At 37.4% G+C, this 13740-nt stretch overlaps 1 protein-coding gene across 1 annotated transcript in view; it reads left to right on the top strand.

The window, feature by feature from the left end:
* Nucleotides 1-13740, top strand: part of CACNA2D3 (calcium voltage-gated channel auxiliary subunit alpha2delta 3) — a 247363-nt gene that overhangs the window by 107810 nt on the left and 125813 nt on the right. The window contains exons 9-10 of the mRNA XM_027884815.1: nt 4802-4880; nt 10148-10281. Of these exons, the coding sequence (XP_027740616.1) occupies nt 4802-4880; nt 10148-10281 (213 nt within the window). The remainder of the gene's footprint in view (nt 1-4801; nt 4881-10147; nt 10282-13740) is intronic.

The following is a 13740-nucleotide window of genomic DNA, read 5'->3' as shown; positions in this document are numbered from 1 at the left end:
CACTCAGTCTCACATCCATCCATTGTTCCAAATCAGTCCATTTGCTCATCCATGCGAAGCTGAGGCTTTTCTGGACCACCATGGCTTCTAACTATGGGAACTTGAATTTCATGCCTGTATCCCACTGAAAACTTCAATTCCACAGCTTTTGCCACGGGACTATTTTTACTTCTTGCTGAGCCAGAAAGGAAAGACTATTTTGCTGAAGGTGTCCATGAAATAGTTTGCAGCTGCAAACAGAGGTTTGCACCGTCAGCTGCAGTAAGTCCCATTTCCCCTCCCACACGGTATTTTAAGTTTCTGGAAATACTATTTTACCAGCTGTTTGGCATGAAGATATGACTTCACAGTTCCAGTGTGTACAGTCTTGCAGATTGACTTGTCTTGCTTAACATAGATGGAAGAAGGTCTCCGTTCTCTGCACTGTGCTGTGAATTTAATGAAGTTTCAGAGGTGAGGACAGTTCAGGGACTGCAGATTAGCCCACGCGTAATGGATGGAACTGCTAAGTGGATATTTCACATGAAGTGGTTAGCACTGAAATAGCTGTCATTTAAGTCATCATTCTTAGGTTTCCTCAGTAATGGTTGAGTGTATGCATCTCTGAGATTTTATATAAACCTTCTGTCCAGAGTCTAAAGCTTCAAACTTCAGAATATTCCCTGGCTTTAAAAGCAAGAAGCTTATTATCAGAATTTATTTTCCAGAATTTTAGGGGATGCAACAAAAAGTAGAGAGCAACCACCAAATCCAAACCATGATCTGTGCCTAGGTAAGACAACAAGAATTTGAAAAACCAGAGACTGGAAAATCAGTGAGCAAGCAGGTTAAAAATAGTGATAAAGTGTGCAGTTAAATATCTACTTTTGGTTTAGGTATTTTACTCAGTGTAAGATTTGTGGTCAGTTTTGTCTGAACTACTGAGCTTGGTGGTTCAACACCTTAATATTAATTAATTCTAATTAACTAACTCTGCATAAATGGGAGTAGTTTCCAACTCAGCTTGTGGCAATGTTTGGCATGCTGTACTTCTCACTAGTTTACTACGGACTAGTGGTTTGTACCAGAATCTACAGTCTTGCACAGAGAAGCTGACCATCATAAAATGCACTCTTGAAATTAGTTGGTTACTTAATATGAATTTGATTCCACAGTTTGGAATCATTTGAGCTTCTGCAGCAATCTTTCAGTAAGAAAGGTAAGTGAATGGAGTGCTCTTTACCAGAGGTGACCCTTCTAGGTCAGGAATGAGACATAATAAGAAGCCAATATATGGCAGGTTTCCACAGCTGCTGTTTTAAAAATAATTAAAATACATCAATCTCAAGTGGTATTCTCTGCTATTCAACACTTGCTTTAGAAAGATGTAGAAAAATATGAAGTGAGAAAGTCACAAGCTCTATTAAAGTTCCTAGTTCCATTGTCCTTTCAGTTTCCTTAATATTACTATGGAGCTCTCACTCCATTTTCTGTGAACATTGGCTTGAAAAATAGTAGTCGATGGCACAGCTGCAGGAGATACCTACTGTGCAGGATCAGCAAGTATAGTTGCAAAGATTAAGGCTTTTGCTCTGAGAGCAAGTTTTGCTTTGTATTCAGTGATTCTGACATCTACAACTTTCAGTTTTGTAGATTGATATAAAAATTCAAGACTAGCACTTCTGCCTGAGAATATTTTCTTTCTCCACAGCTAACAGGTCGTGATAAGCCTTAATATAGTTGATATCATATTTGGCAGGTCAGACATGGAAAGTATTTTGATTCAGTTATCTTAAGTATCTTGCGAAGCTTTCAAAACTATCCAGAACTGAAGGGCTCTTTTTTGTCATATCTTTTTTTGCCAGAGAGGCACTTACACCCTCTGATGCAGATTCCTTCTCTGATGAAAATGGTCTCTTGATTCAGTCACAGCACTTGGATATTCAAAGGTGTTTTTCTCATTTGGCTTGCACTCAGTTAGCCAGAGCATATGTAGACTATGTAAATGTTGTTACTGGATCTTCTGGGACTGGCCCATAATAACTTTGAATTTTTTCAGTCTGCCTTGACTAAAACATTCTCTCCTTATGGATTCAAAAAAATTCTTAGTGTCCTAACATCATGTTGTACCATAAGATACCAATAGAGGTTTATCAGCGTGTATGTATATAGTGTATATACCTCTGAAAGCTCATAGTTTCTACTGTGTTATTTTCTTTAAAATCCAATACAAACAATTGAGAGACACACCTAATACTTCCCCATCTATTATTAATTATAGAGATTTCAATCATCTGCCTCAGTACTATATATATATTTCCGCAGACTGTACAATATTAGAGCTATATCTGGATTGTTTGGGTGAAATAAACATTTCATGCAGCCATTTTTCACAGCAGAAGTGATTTGGTGCACTTCCCGTTCAGTTATTCATATTCACAAAGAAGAAAAATTGGTGGCAACTATTAAAAATTTTACCTGCCAACATATATTTTACATGGTATCTGAGCATATGGATAGATATTAAATCTGGTACCTAATGTCTAGTCAATGTAAAATGAGAATTTCAGTGCTGACTGTGATCAGTGTGTCTTGTTCTGCATCAACGGAGCCCATCACTGCATTGGTCTTGTCCTAGTGCAGCAGTTGAAGTAGCTTGAATTTACCCAGGAAAGTTAAACTAGTATAAAAGGTGTGTGGAACCAAGATTGTTTTTAAAAATGGGAATTAGAATGTAGTCTTATTGATACAAGTTTTAATTCTAATAATTTATTACCTAAGTCGTTGTTGTGATTTCTGAAAGCAGAAAATAACATGGCAAGCCTTTGTTTTGTGAAATTATTTCTGGTGTGTTTTTCACTGCACGCTCACAGTGAATTAAGTTTACCTAATGGGTACAATGAACTGATCAAATGAAACTTCTAGAAGTAGAGAAATAATCAGAATTGGTTTCCATCAGAGCTGATTTTGAGGATTTTTCTTGCTATTCTGAATGGAGTAGTAAACAATTTTCACAATACTTATTAATGTGTCCTTAAGGCCAATGTAGAAGGAAAACTTTAATGTAACAGTGGCATTTTTTTTAACTAAAGATACCTTTCTCTTTTTTCTTTTCTTTTCTGTTATTTTCTTACAAAGCTACTATGAATAAGAAGTTATTATAAGTACTGAACAATATAGAAATGGTATTTTAAAATGATAGTGTAACTTACTATATAAAACACTTTTTATTTCATTGTGACACTGGTAAATGTCATTTGTATTACATGCACCATAGCAAGTGTATAGAGAAAAATACACAGTGACAGGGGATGGGAAAGGAAAGCAACTCTGATCACTCATCTTCAGTTCCAGCTCTCTGTCTTATGGGTTTCTTTTATTTTTTTCAAGTAATGACAAATAATTAGCAGTATTTTTATGATGCTTAAAATATTTTCTAGCAAAACTGCAGATACCAAGGCAACCAGATGTAGAAAATACACTCAGAGAAAAATCATTAAAATCTTTGCAACAGCATTGCAGAGACAGCCCATTCCTCATGATGATCCATGTTACTGATTTGTTGAAATTTTATTTTTTGTAGGTTCCATGGAGTTATTGTGCTGCTTATGCCTGTTGTCATGCTTACTGCTCATCCATTTAGATAAGGCTGGTCTCCTTTTATTAAGAACACAGTCTAGTTTGATTCTTTATAGATTAAAGCAGATCACTAAATATAAATCTCTCAGATATATTCAGTCTCCCCATAGGCTGTATTCAAGCATCATTTTCAGGAAGATAAACTGTGACAGTGATTCATGCTGTATTTTGAGAGTGTAAATCTCACTGTACACTTTCATGAGTCTTTATAGAATAAAGGTTTTCTTTATTAATGCTTTTCATAGGCACCAACAAAGTATAAAAGTACCATTCTTTTGTTTAATGCTGTGTTCTTTACAGTCTTAGAGTGAGATTATACAAACTGTTGGATTCAAACAGTCAGTGTGTAAATCATGATTGAGTTCCGTGTACATTTGATGTTTAAAAGAGTGGGAAGATTTTTATGATTGATGGTCTCTAGGCATGATAATAAGGCAAAACATCATGTATGCCTAGAAACAGGATGTGGCCATTAAGAAAATGGACAAAAGGGCAGTGAGAGAAGAGGGAAACTTTCAAAGTCTTTTAAATCCATTTTTCTGACAAAAAAAAAAGTCCTATGGGAACTTGGCATTAGTTTATTTTACTAATAATAGATTTTGGGAGCAAGGAAAAAATATTAATGGAAAAAATATTGAAATTGAATTATTTAATTTTTTTTTTATTTGCAAAGGAATTAAATTACATTAAAGTGCTTCCTGTGGGTACCTGTCTCTAAGTTGACAGCGATGCTGTGTCACAGGAACCTTGTAAACTGAGGGGAATTTGCTTTCCTGGTGTTTCAGATCCTTTATCCACAGGAGTATTTTCTAATAAAGTGCCTGTTCCCAACTTCATAGCGATTTTCTGAATTAAGAAGTGCAGAACAGGTTTGTTTGAAACATAGAGTTTTGCTTTGTACTCAAATGGTTTTAGTTTATTCTCAATTACATATTAAACATTAGTTAAATGTCAGATATTAAACACATTTAAAAAGATCAGTCATTCTGTTATATAGAACAAACCCCACATTTTTGTAATGAAGACATTACTGCCAGAGATCTTTTTTTTCATGTGCTGCTTAATCAGTAATACTTTCTTAGAAAGGATCTCTCCATATGAATGACACATCTGTACTTGGAGTTCTACTGAACATGTTTTAAATGCAGTATTAACTGACTCATCTTTTGCATTGTACTTTCAGGTTCGTATTTTTACCTATCTGATTGGAAGAGAAGCAGCATTTGCTGATAACCTGAAGTGGATGGCCTGTGCTAACAAAGGTTAGTTCACCTTCATCTGTGAAAGCCTTTCTTTCAAACCCCTATTCCTGTGCCTTCCTGCATATCTGATCCTTCTGGAAATATGATGCCACTGACAACTGGATGAGCTGGGATTCTTTACAGAAAAGGAAGACTTGTATCTTGTAACATAACATTTGAAGAGCAAAAGGAGTCCAATTCGAAATGTATTTTTTTTTCTTAAAATATGCATGAAGCTCTTAAACTATGTCGTCTTAAATTCTTGTTCACAGAACAATCTAATTTTGAAGCATTTGTTCTATTAAAGCTGTTATTACTAAGAGTTAGTTTGTTTTCTAAGAACATTGGGTACAAGTCTCATTGTGTTAAGCATGGTATTTGAAACACCAGACATCCTGTCCCTTGAGGAACTGACAGTGTAATTGAAAAAAACTGGTTTATGTCGTTTAAGGAAAGAGCATTAAAACATTAAAGATGCTGAGATGCTACAGTAAAAGGATTGACTAATAAAAGTAAGAATGATTCAGTAAAAAAAAAAAAAAAAGAAAACCAACAAACCCCCTAATTAATCTTCAGGTTTTCTTTTTCCTTTCCTCTTGGAAAAAAAAAAAAAAAGTTCTTTTTCCATTGTGCCACATTACATTATGATGAATTGCATCAGGTGCTATCCATTTAGTCATTATTTCTTTAACTACTGTTATGTCCAGCTGATGGAAATTACTCAGTTTGAAGTCTTGTCTTAATCAGCTAATATTACACCATAATTTAGTTTAAATAATAGTATAAGAATCCTTTGAAGCATCTTTTTTGAAGACAATTTAATCAACAAAATCTTTTAACTTTTTAGCCCAGCTCCACAAATTCATAAGGATCTAAGTACAGCAACTCAGAAATTAGGACCAGGCAATGGAGACTGGCTTAGCAGATCATCTGGTCCACGTCTTCCTTATTCCCAGAGGGGGAAAAGTGGTCACCTTTGTCATTCTTCAGGACTACTTTGTTCTTTTCATAGCCATGTTGCTTTGAGTCAGAGTCTAACTCACATGAATCAACTAAACAGCTTAATGACTGTTACTTTATAAATTTATTTCCCTCTCAATTTAATAGTTACAATACCTGCTCTCTGATAGCTTATAATGCAAAAATCTTCTACCTCTAATCAGTAACTATTTTTTTTAGCTTTGAAAATCACAGTTGGAAACAGCATAAGTCACTATGTCAGACAGTATGAAATTCAGATCTTTTTCTCACAGTTTTCAGCTATAGCTTGTCCATTTTGTTTTAGTGAAATGAAGAATTAAAGCACAACAGATGAGGAGTGTAGAAAACTGGTCTAAAGACTGGCTGAATGTCTGGACTGCAGTTTACTCCTTGCATGGGTGGGCCAAAGTATGTAGTTGTCACTGAGGGTCAATGACCCTAAAATCAATTTTCCTTTCAGTGATTTTCCCCTTGGAAGCACAACATAGATGAAGGCTGTTTGCAGGGTTTCCAGCTGACTGGACTGTGGACAGAAGTCCTTTCCTTCAAAACGGGTCACAGGGGAAATTCATACCACCTTGCAAAACTTCTTTAGCTTCTAGCTTATGATGGTGAAACCTTAAAAAACCCCAAGCATGCTTTTCTGCTACATTTTTCTGTATAAGTAGGGCATATCTAGAGGGAGTTTGCTTAATGAAGCAAAACACCAAACCATTTTAAACACATTAAAACATTCAAGATCCCAAAAATCCCTCTAGAGCATTTTGTGAAATTTGCAGTGATTTACCCTTCTGTATCATAAGCAAGTGCACATAAAGGAAAACAATAAAGATTTACTAAGATTCTGAAGCCAACAAAGGTGAAAATTTCCTACTGCTTAGTGTGCATGTGCCAGATGTTAGCAGTAGTGTCTAGAACTTAGAAGTAAGCAGGAACCACCTTTCCCTCAGCAGTCACTTCCAGCAGAAAGCTGTAAAGGTAAAGATGGGAGTGCATTCATGGCTGGGCTTCGCGAATGAAGATTTGAGAAGGGCTCTACCCATGCTTGCTACAAGCGCGCTGATGGCTAAAAAGGCCAATGCGAGATAGACAAGTCTGGTTGCAGAAGGTGCAGCAGAAAGACTCCCCAGGTGATATCGACGAGATGCGATTCTTTCTGCGTTGCCTTTTCTCCTTGAGAGGGATCCTGTGTGTGTTCTCAAAAGCAGCAGCAGCGTTATAGATGGTGTGTCTCCAGGCCTCCCGATTGGAGGCCAGGGTAGCCCAACGGTGGTGATCAACGTGGCCTAGGCTGAGGGATTGTTCCAGGCGGTCCTTGTGTCTCCTCTTCGGGCGTCCTCTCTTGCAGCAGCCAGTGGCAAGTTCCCCATAAAACACGATCTTAGGGAGGCGATGGTCCTGCATCCTGGAGATGTGCCCTGCCCAGCGCAGCTGAGTTCTCAGCAGCATGGCCTCAATGCTTGTGACTGCTGCCTGCTCAAGGACAGACGTGTTGGTCACATGGTCAGTCCAGTGGATGTTAAGGATTGTACGGAGGCAGCGCTGATGGAAGCGTTCTAAGAGATGCAAGTGGTGCCGGTAAATGACCCATGATTCAGAACCATATAGAAGAGTAGACAGTACGATGGCTCTGTAAACACTGATCTTAGTACTTTTCTTCAGGTGTTTGTTTTGCCACACTCTTTTATGGAGTTTACCAAAAGCACTGTATGCCTTTGCTAACCTGTTGTCAATTTCAGCATCAATCTTACCGTCTGAGGAGATGATGCTTCCCAGGTAATTAAACTGTTGGACTGATTTGAGTGCTGTTTCACCAATGGTGATATAGGGATGATGGAAGACTTCCTGAGGTGCAGGCTGATATAAAACTTCTGTCTTCTTCAAGCTGACTTCCAGACCAAAAGGCTCAGCAGCCTCTGCAAAGCAGGATGTTAAACGCTGCAGAGCTGCTTCTGTGTGGGCGACGAGGGTGGCATCATCAGCGTAAAGCAGCTCACAGATAAGATGATTTAAGGTCTTAGTGTGGGCCTTCAGTCACCTTAGGTTGAAAAGGCTCCCATCGGTACTTGCTAACGAAACCACTGAAACTAGTTTTGGTAGTTTTTGGTTTTGTTTTTTTGTTTGTTTTTTTTTTTTTTTTTTTTCAGTAAAGGTCAGTATTGCATTAGTAATTTGACAGCCTCTGTTTTACTTATTTGTTTGGCTTTTTGAAATATTTTGTTGTGAATCCTCACTGTGGTTGGCATGTCATAAAATGGACAAAGAACAGGATTCATCAGTACAAAGGAGCAGAGGCTGAGAGAGCAACGTAGAGAAAAATGTTTCTCATATCGGGGGGCTGAGAGCAGCTCCAACTCCAGCAGAGGACAGATCAGCCCCGAGGCAGGTTGTGCCCCAGCTGGAGCAGTTTACAGACTATTGTATTAGCAGAGGAGAGTTCTGTACAGGAAGCCCCAGTCACATCCATTCCCATTATTAGCATGACCCCAGCACCTCGTGCACGGTGGGCTCTGATGGGGGGGTGGCAGGCAGCCAGGCACCGAGCCTGTTCACCTGCTCCAGAGGCCTCTTAGGTGGGGGGAGAGGGGGAAATCTCCATGGGAGTTTTACAGCTGCAGTGAAACAATGGATTGCCTTCTTAGTCACTGCACAAAGAGCATTTTTAAATACTGAAATTTTATTAGTTGCAAGAATGTTGCATCTATTTTGCACAGTGCCCAGCAAATGAAAGGTGCTGCTCTCCGTGTAAAAATCAAATGGATGCATCTTGAAAAGTTATGAGCCTAATGGTGGACATTGTAGAGAAAAGCAAGGCTATGTAGTCCATGGGCTATGTAGTGTGGAAAGGCAGCCCACATGCAGAGCAAAAGTGTCTGTCTTTTACCACATTATTATACATATCTCATGCTTGTCATTACCAAATCTTACCCATATCCTTTACGAGTTTTTTCCTGCTGGGGAGGAAAAAAAGGTAGTGGTGACTGTATGGGGCTCTGAGGTGGCATAATTCACACACCAGGGAGCCGAGAAGCAGGTGTTAGAATGCAAAAATTTAAGCGTGGATTTGCTACTATTGCTTACAGGGCCTCAGCAGCTGCACTCAAGAACTTCAGAGCAAGTCTTTAACTAATCATTAAACCATTAAACCTCTATATAGGAACAGTAAGGTTTTAATTCCATAGGGTACCTCTGATCTCTAGATAAGAGAGATAAAGTTTGCAGTGTAGGAAGCTAATTCTTGGGAGATTTGACATTTGCTACAGATAGGTAGAAACACAATTGTCAAAAAGTCTGAATATAAGAATCAGGAAGTTCTGGCATTCAGACTACAGGACAGCCTTACAGTCTTGCCAAAACTGACCCTGTCTAGAGAAACACAGCTCAGAATTTCTTTGCAGTTGAAATGTTTTCTGCTTAAGCTTAATAAAGCTTAATATTCCAGGTCCACAGAAGCTGTGATCTTGTCAAATTATTAAAATTGTAAAGAGGCCTCTTTCATATTTGTCTTTTCTCATTAACAGAAAGTGTATGAAGGGAAGTGATGCATTTAAATAAGGCCTGATGAAACTGTAGCCTTGAAATTTGTCAGTCCTTCATCACCCTTGCATGATGTGGGCTCCAGATGCCAAGTTTGTGATGTATAAAGATACTTGACATCCAAGCGCTGAAAAGGAAGTGGTGACAGCTCAAATAGCTGAGGCCTCTGCTGTCCTCAATGCCGTCAGGTTGCAGGAGATGTTTTAAAGGATTAACAAAGCTGTGATCACTAAACTAAGCAATTCTAGTTGCAGTCTACATTTTCTGTGACCTGCCATATTTGTAAATAACATATTGCTTTTTTTTTTTTTAACAGTCACACTGTGTATGGATGAGTGTTTTATAGCATATGCAACTACTGTCCTGTTACTGTAGTTCTAATCCATCATGTTTCTTGAAACTGGATGAGGCATTGTTGGACAAAGATAATATCAGTTCAAAATTTAAAAGTGCGTGGCATTAAAAAAAAGCCCCAAACCATTAAACAACAATAGTTCTGAAAATAGAGGTTTAGTACAGACAGTGCAGGGTTTCATAGAAGCATCAGAAACTCTATCCTTGAGGACTGGCCAAAGGTTTCACAGACTTCTGCTTTCACCAATTATTATTGTTTGAGGGTTCTTCTTGTGAAACATTCGTTTTTTGGCATTTCTTTTTTGGAAATAAATAAGGAGAAAACACAACAGACAGAAACCGTATCATACTCCTTATTGCAGTCTTCCTTAGTTTGTTCTCTCTGGTTTAAAACTTTGAATTGTGTGTTTTCACAGGTTTTTTTACTCAAATCTCTACCTTAGCTGATGTGCAAGAGAATGTTATGGAATATCTTCATGTCCTCAGCCGACCAAAGGTTATTGACCAAGAACATGATGTGGTGTGGACGGAAGCATACATTGACAGCACTGTAAGTCTGCATGACAAAGCTTTTAATAGAAGCTTATGGCAAATAATGAAGAATTAGGAACAAAACCGTTGTGATAGAAACACTCATTATGCACCTGATTTCTGTTGCTGGTATGTGGTAACTCATTGTAAGAATTGGGACTTTATTCTGCAAGCAAATAATTCAACATTACTGAACTTTAGCAGATATTCATACATTGTAATTATGTAGAAAATAATGAAACAAACATGCCTTACAGAATAGTTTCAAAATTTATGACCTCTAAACCTACATTTTTTTAATAATCAAAAATGAGCATTCAACAGATTTTAATTATATTGAGTAACCATTTTTTCTCTGTTTTAAAATATATCAATGAATATGTCAGCACAAACACATAGACTGACAAGAACCAGTGTTTCCAGTGTAGAAAGGTGGGTCAACATCTAGGAGTCAACTGTGATATCTTGGGGAAGAATGTCGAGAAGATTCTACCTTTTAAAGTGAATTGAATGGGTGATGTGCTAAAATAATTGTGATAAATGTCCAATTTTAACTTGACATCCTTGTGAAATGAAGATGAAGCACAACTTTTTATTATGCAGTGTCTGAACTCTCATGATGCTTCTGTAGCATTTGTGGTAAATCAGATTTGCATGTAAAGGTTGTTAATTTCCATGGATTGGTCTGAAACAAACTTTTTATCTATTTTTTTTTTTTGTTATTAGGTTTCCTTTCTCCCAGTTAAAATATTTTGGTTTGTAAATTACCCATAGAGCAAGACTTTGCAGCAGATGTCTGTCATTTAGTATAAGTAATACCAATTATTCAATATAATGAATAGAAGATCACAGATGACAGGTGGCACAGTTGTTTCTTTCTGTTTTAAATTTTTACTTTCTTGAAGATGGGGCAAGGTGGGAGAATCTCATCAGCTTCATTTTGATATTTGAATTTTTTTGTTGTTTTGCAGTCTGTGATGTTTCTTGGAGGTTCAGTTTTAAATCAATACAAAACTATTGGAGGAAAAAACTCCTGGGAATAGAGCTTTTACTTCATTTTCACAATTGTTTAGGCCTTTCCTATTCTTCAGTTGTGGCCATGGTTAATGTAACATAAATAGTAAACTGCAGTTATGAAGGAGAAACAAAAAGTTAATTGCTTTAGAGGGAATTAACTTATCTCTCTTGCCTTTTTTTTTTTTAATAACATATTAATCCAGTCTCCTCTTTGTTCTCTTTCTTTTATTGAAACATAAGATGAGATGAACAGAAACTGTGGGTTATTATTGTGCCTTCAGGGAATCCCATGAAATGGGGAGATGACCAGGAGAATCTTGTTCTCATTCACTTCTTTTTTTAAAATGCTTGAAGTAATCAGTGTGTGTATATGTTGAAGGGAGTTTGTGTATTTGCTAGAGGGAGAGGCAGGAAGAGACTCATGAAAGTGGTGTCTTAGTGCAGCTTTTGGTATTGTGGGTAATCATCTAAAGAGCACAGAAACCTTTAACTCATTCTTATGGTCACATCTGGAATGTGAGGACACACTGCTACCTTTGCTGCAGGAAGTAAAATGAAGACTGGTCTGGCCCCCGAGTTCCCACTGTTTAAAAACCTGTGATGGAGAATTTGTTTATTGGGGTGTACAATCTGACCTACTTGGACCTTTGTTGACTCTTCCTGGTGAAACTTGTTTCTCAAAAGTGTACCCGAATATATTCTCTGGATGTACCGTTGAGTTCATCTCCTTCAGGCTATTAGTTTCAAGCTGTGAGCAGATTCAGGCACAAATTACCACGTTGGCTCTGTTCAGTTTCCGACTGGAGGATTTCTTTGCATAAAAAGAGCACATTACTATTTGACTGAATATTTTGAGATGACTGTCTGGTGCTCCAGAATTTAAGAGTTCATTTAAAAAAACAGTGTTCTGAGTCATTACAGGTCATGATTCGTCATAATATGAACGGTGAATGCTTTTGCTCAGTGTTGAAGTACCATCTGTTGATTCTTCATTTGCTTTATCACTACCTTCTCACAGGCATAAATATTCAATTATGGATTTTAGTTCAGTTTTAGTTCAGTTCTTCAACTGATGCTATATACATAGATATATATATACACCTAATTTCTTTCTCTTTTTGAAGGAGGTGTTTTTTTGGAAATATTTCCTGAGCAAGACACTGATGCTGTTCTAGTAAGGCAACCTGCCCAAGAACCTTATTTTCCCTTATGGGGACAGTAAGTTGAGATAGCTCCAGTGAACTACAGCCTTTACTCTTCATGAACTTCTTATGATGGATGTTACAATTACATTATTGCATATATTATCAAAAAACCCTTCAATATTCATCTTCATTCTTAAAAAAAATGAAGTATTGTGTAGCCATAGTTGGGTGCAGGTTCTTTGGAGAAATACAACAGGAAGTATAGGAAGGTCATGCTTTTAAAACAGCTGTCACATCAGAACCCAAGTGTTTTCTGTATGGAAATTTAAATTCTGGGATACAGTTCTTTTTAACAAAAGGAGAATTCTGCGCCCATTCCAGATAGGCAAGGTAAGCTGTGTACATGGTCCTATCTATAATGTACAGAGTTATAACAGAAAGTGCTACAGACTGAGAACCATTATGCTAGCATTTTTTCTATCCAGAACTTTCTGATGAGGTATAAAAATACTGATTAGTGTTTCTTCCATTCACCCAGTTTTATTTGTGTTCAATGCACAGAAGAACCTTTATTAAGTAACAAAAATAAAATAGTACCCCATTTCCACTAGCTTCTATTACCAGAGGTATCTTCAAATACTTTTGGTGGCACAAGTTAATTGTGCTGTTCTAATAAGTGGGTATAATTAGCATTTCTGTCACAGTAAAAGATTATTGGACCTCTATTTCAAAAAATAATTTCTAGATTTTAATACTGGCATACATTAAAACGCATCAGAGTGTTCAGAATGTTCACATGCATCTACAGTAAGTAAATACTGGTAATCACTGCAGAACTGAGTGTCAGGAAATGTCATTAATCAGCAGCTGGAATAAGAAAATTGACACACAGACAGTAATTTTTAAATTTGGGTTTGTTTGTACTGCTTTAATAACTAGAAATCTGTGTTGCTTTTTTCCCAGTCCCACTTTGGGTTTGGTTACAAGCTGTAACCTTCCCTTTGTGGCCAGCATCCCTTAATCTCTAAGAATTTACAACTCTTTATCAGGGAATGTCATCACCTCCAACTACCTCTGAGGTTCCCATGAGAACTTCCTTTTCTTGCTTTGACATTTGAGTGAATTAGGTTGGGGAAGAAAAATCCCATGCATGGATATCAGGCCTTCCATCAGGTAGGTTTGTATGTGAAATAAGGTTCTTCAAGCTCTGCTTTGTCTCCTACAGATCTGCAGAAGTCTTTTGAAGGCTCTGACATGGGAGTAAAGTAAAAAGTAGCCCAGGCAATGCCTTCTTATCAGCACTTCAGTTTGGATTA

Source organism: Empidonax traillii, unplaced genomic scaffold (assembly GCF_003031625.1).
Source record: "Empidonax traillii isolate 1590-97213 ecotype Southwest subspecies unplaced genomic scaffold, ASM303162v1 scaffold155:size2260171, whole genome shotgun sequence".
Taxonomy (NCBI): domain Eukaryota; kingdom Metazoa; phylum Chordata; class Aves; order Passeriformes; family Tyrannidae; genus Empidonax; species Empidonax traillii.
The sequence above is the reverse complement of the archived record's forward strand: the minus strand, read 5'-3'. Positions and strand labels throughout refer to the sequence as shown.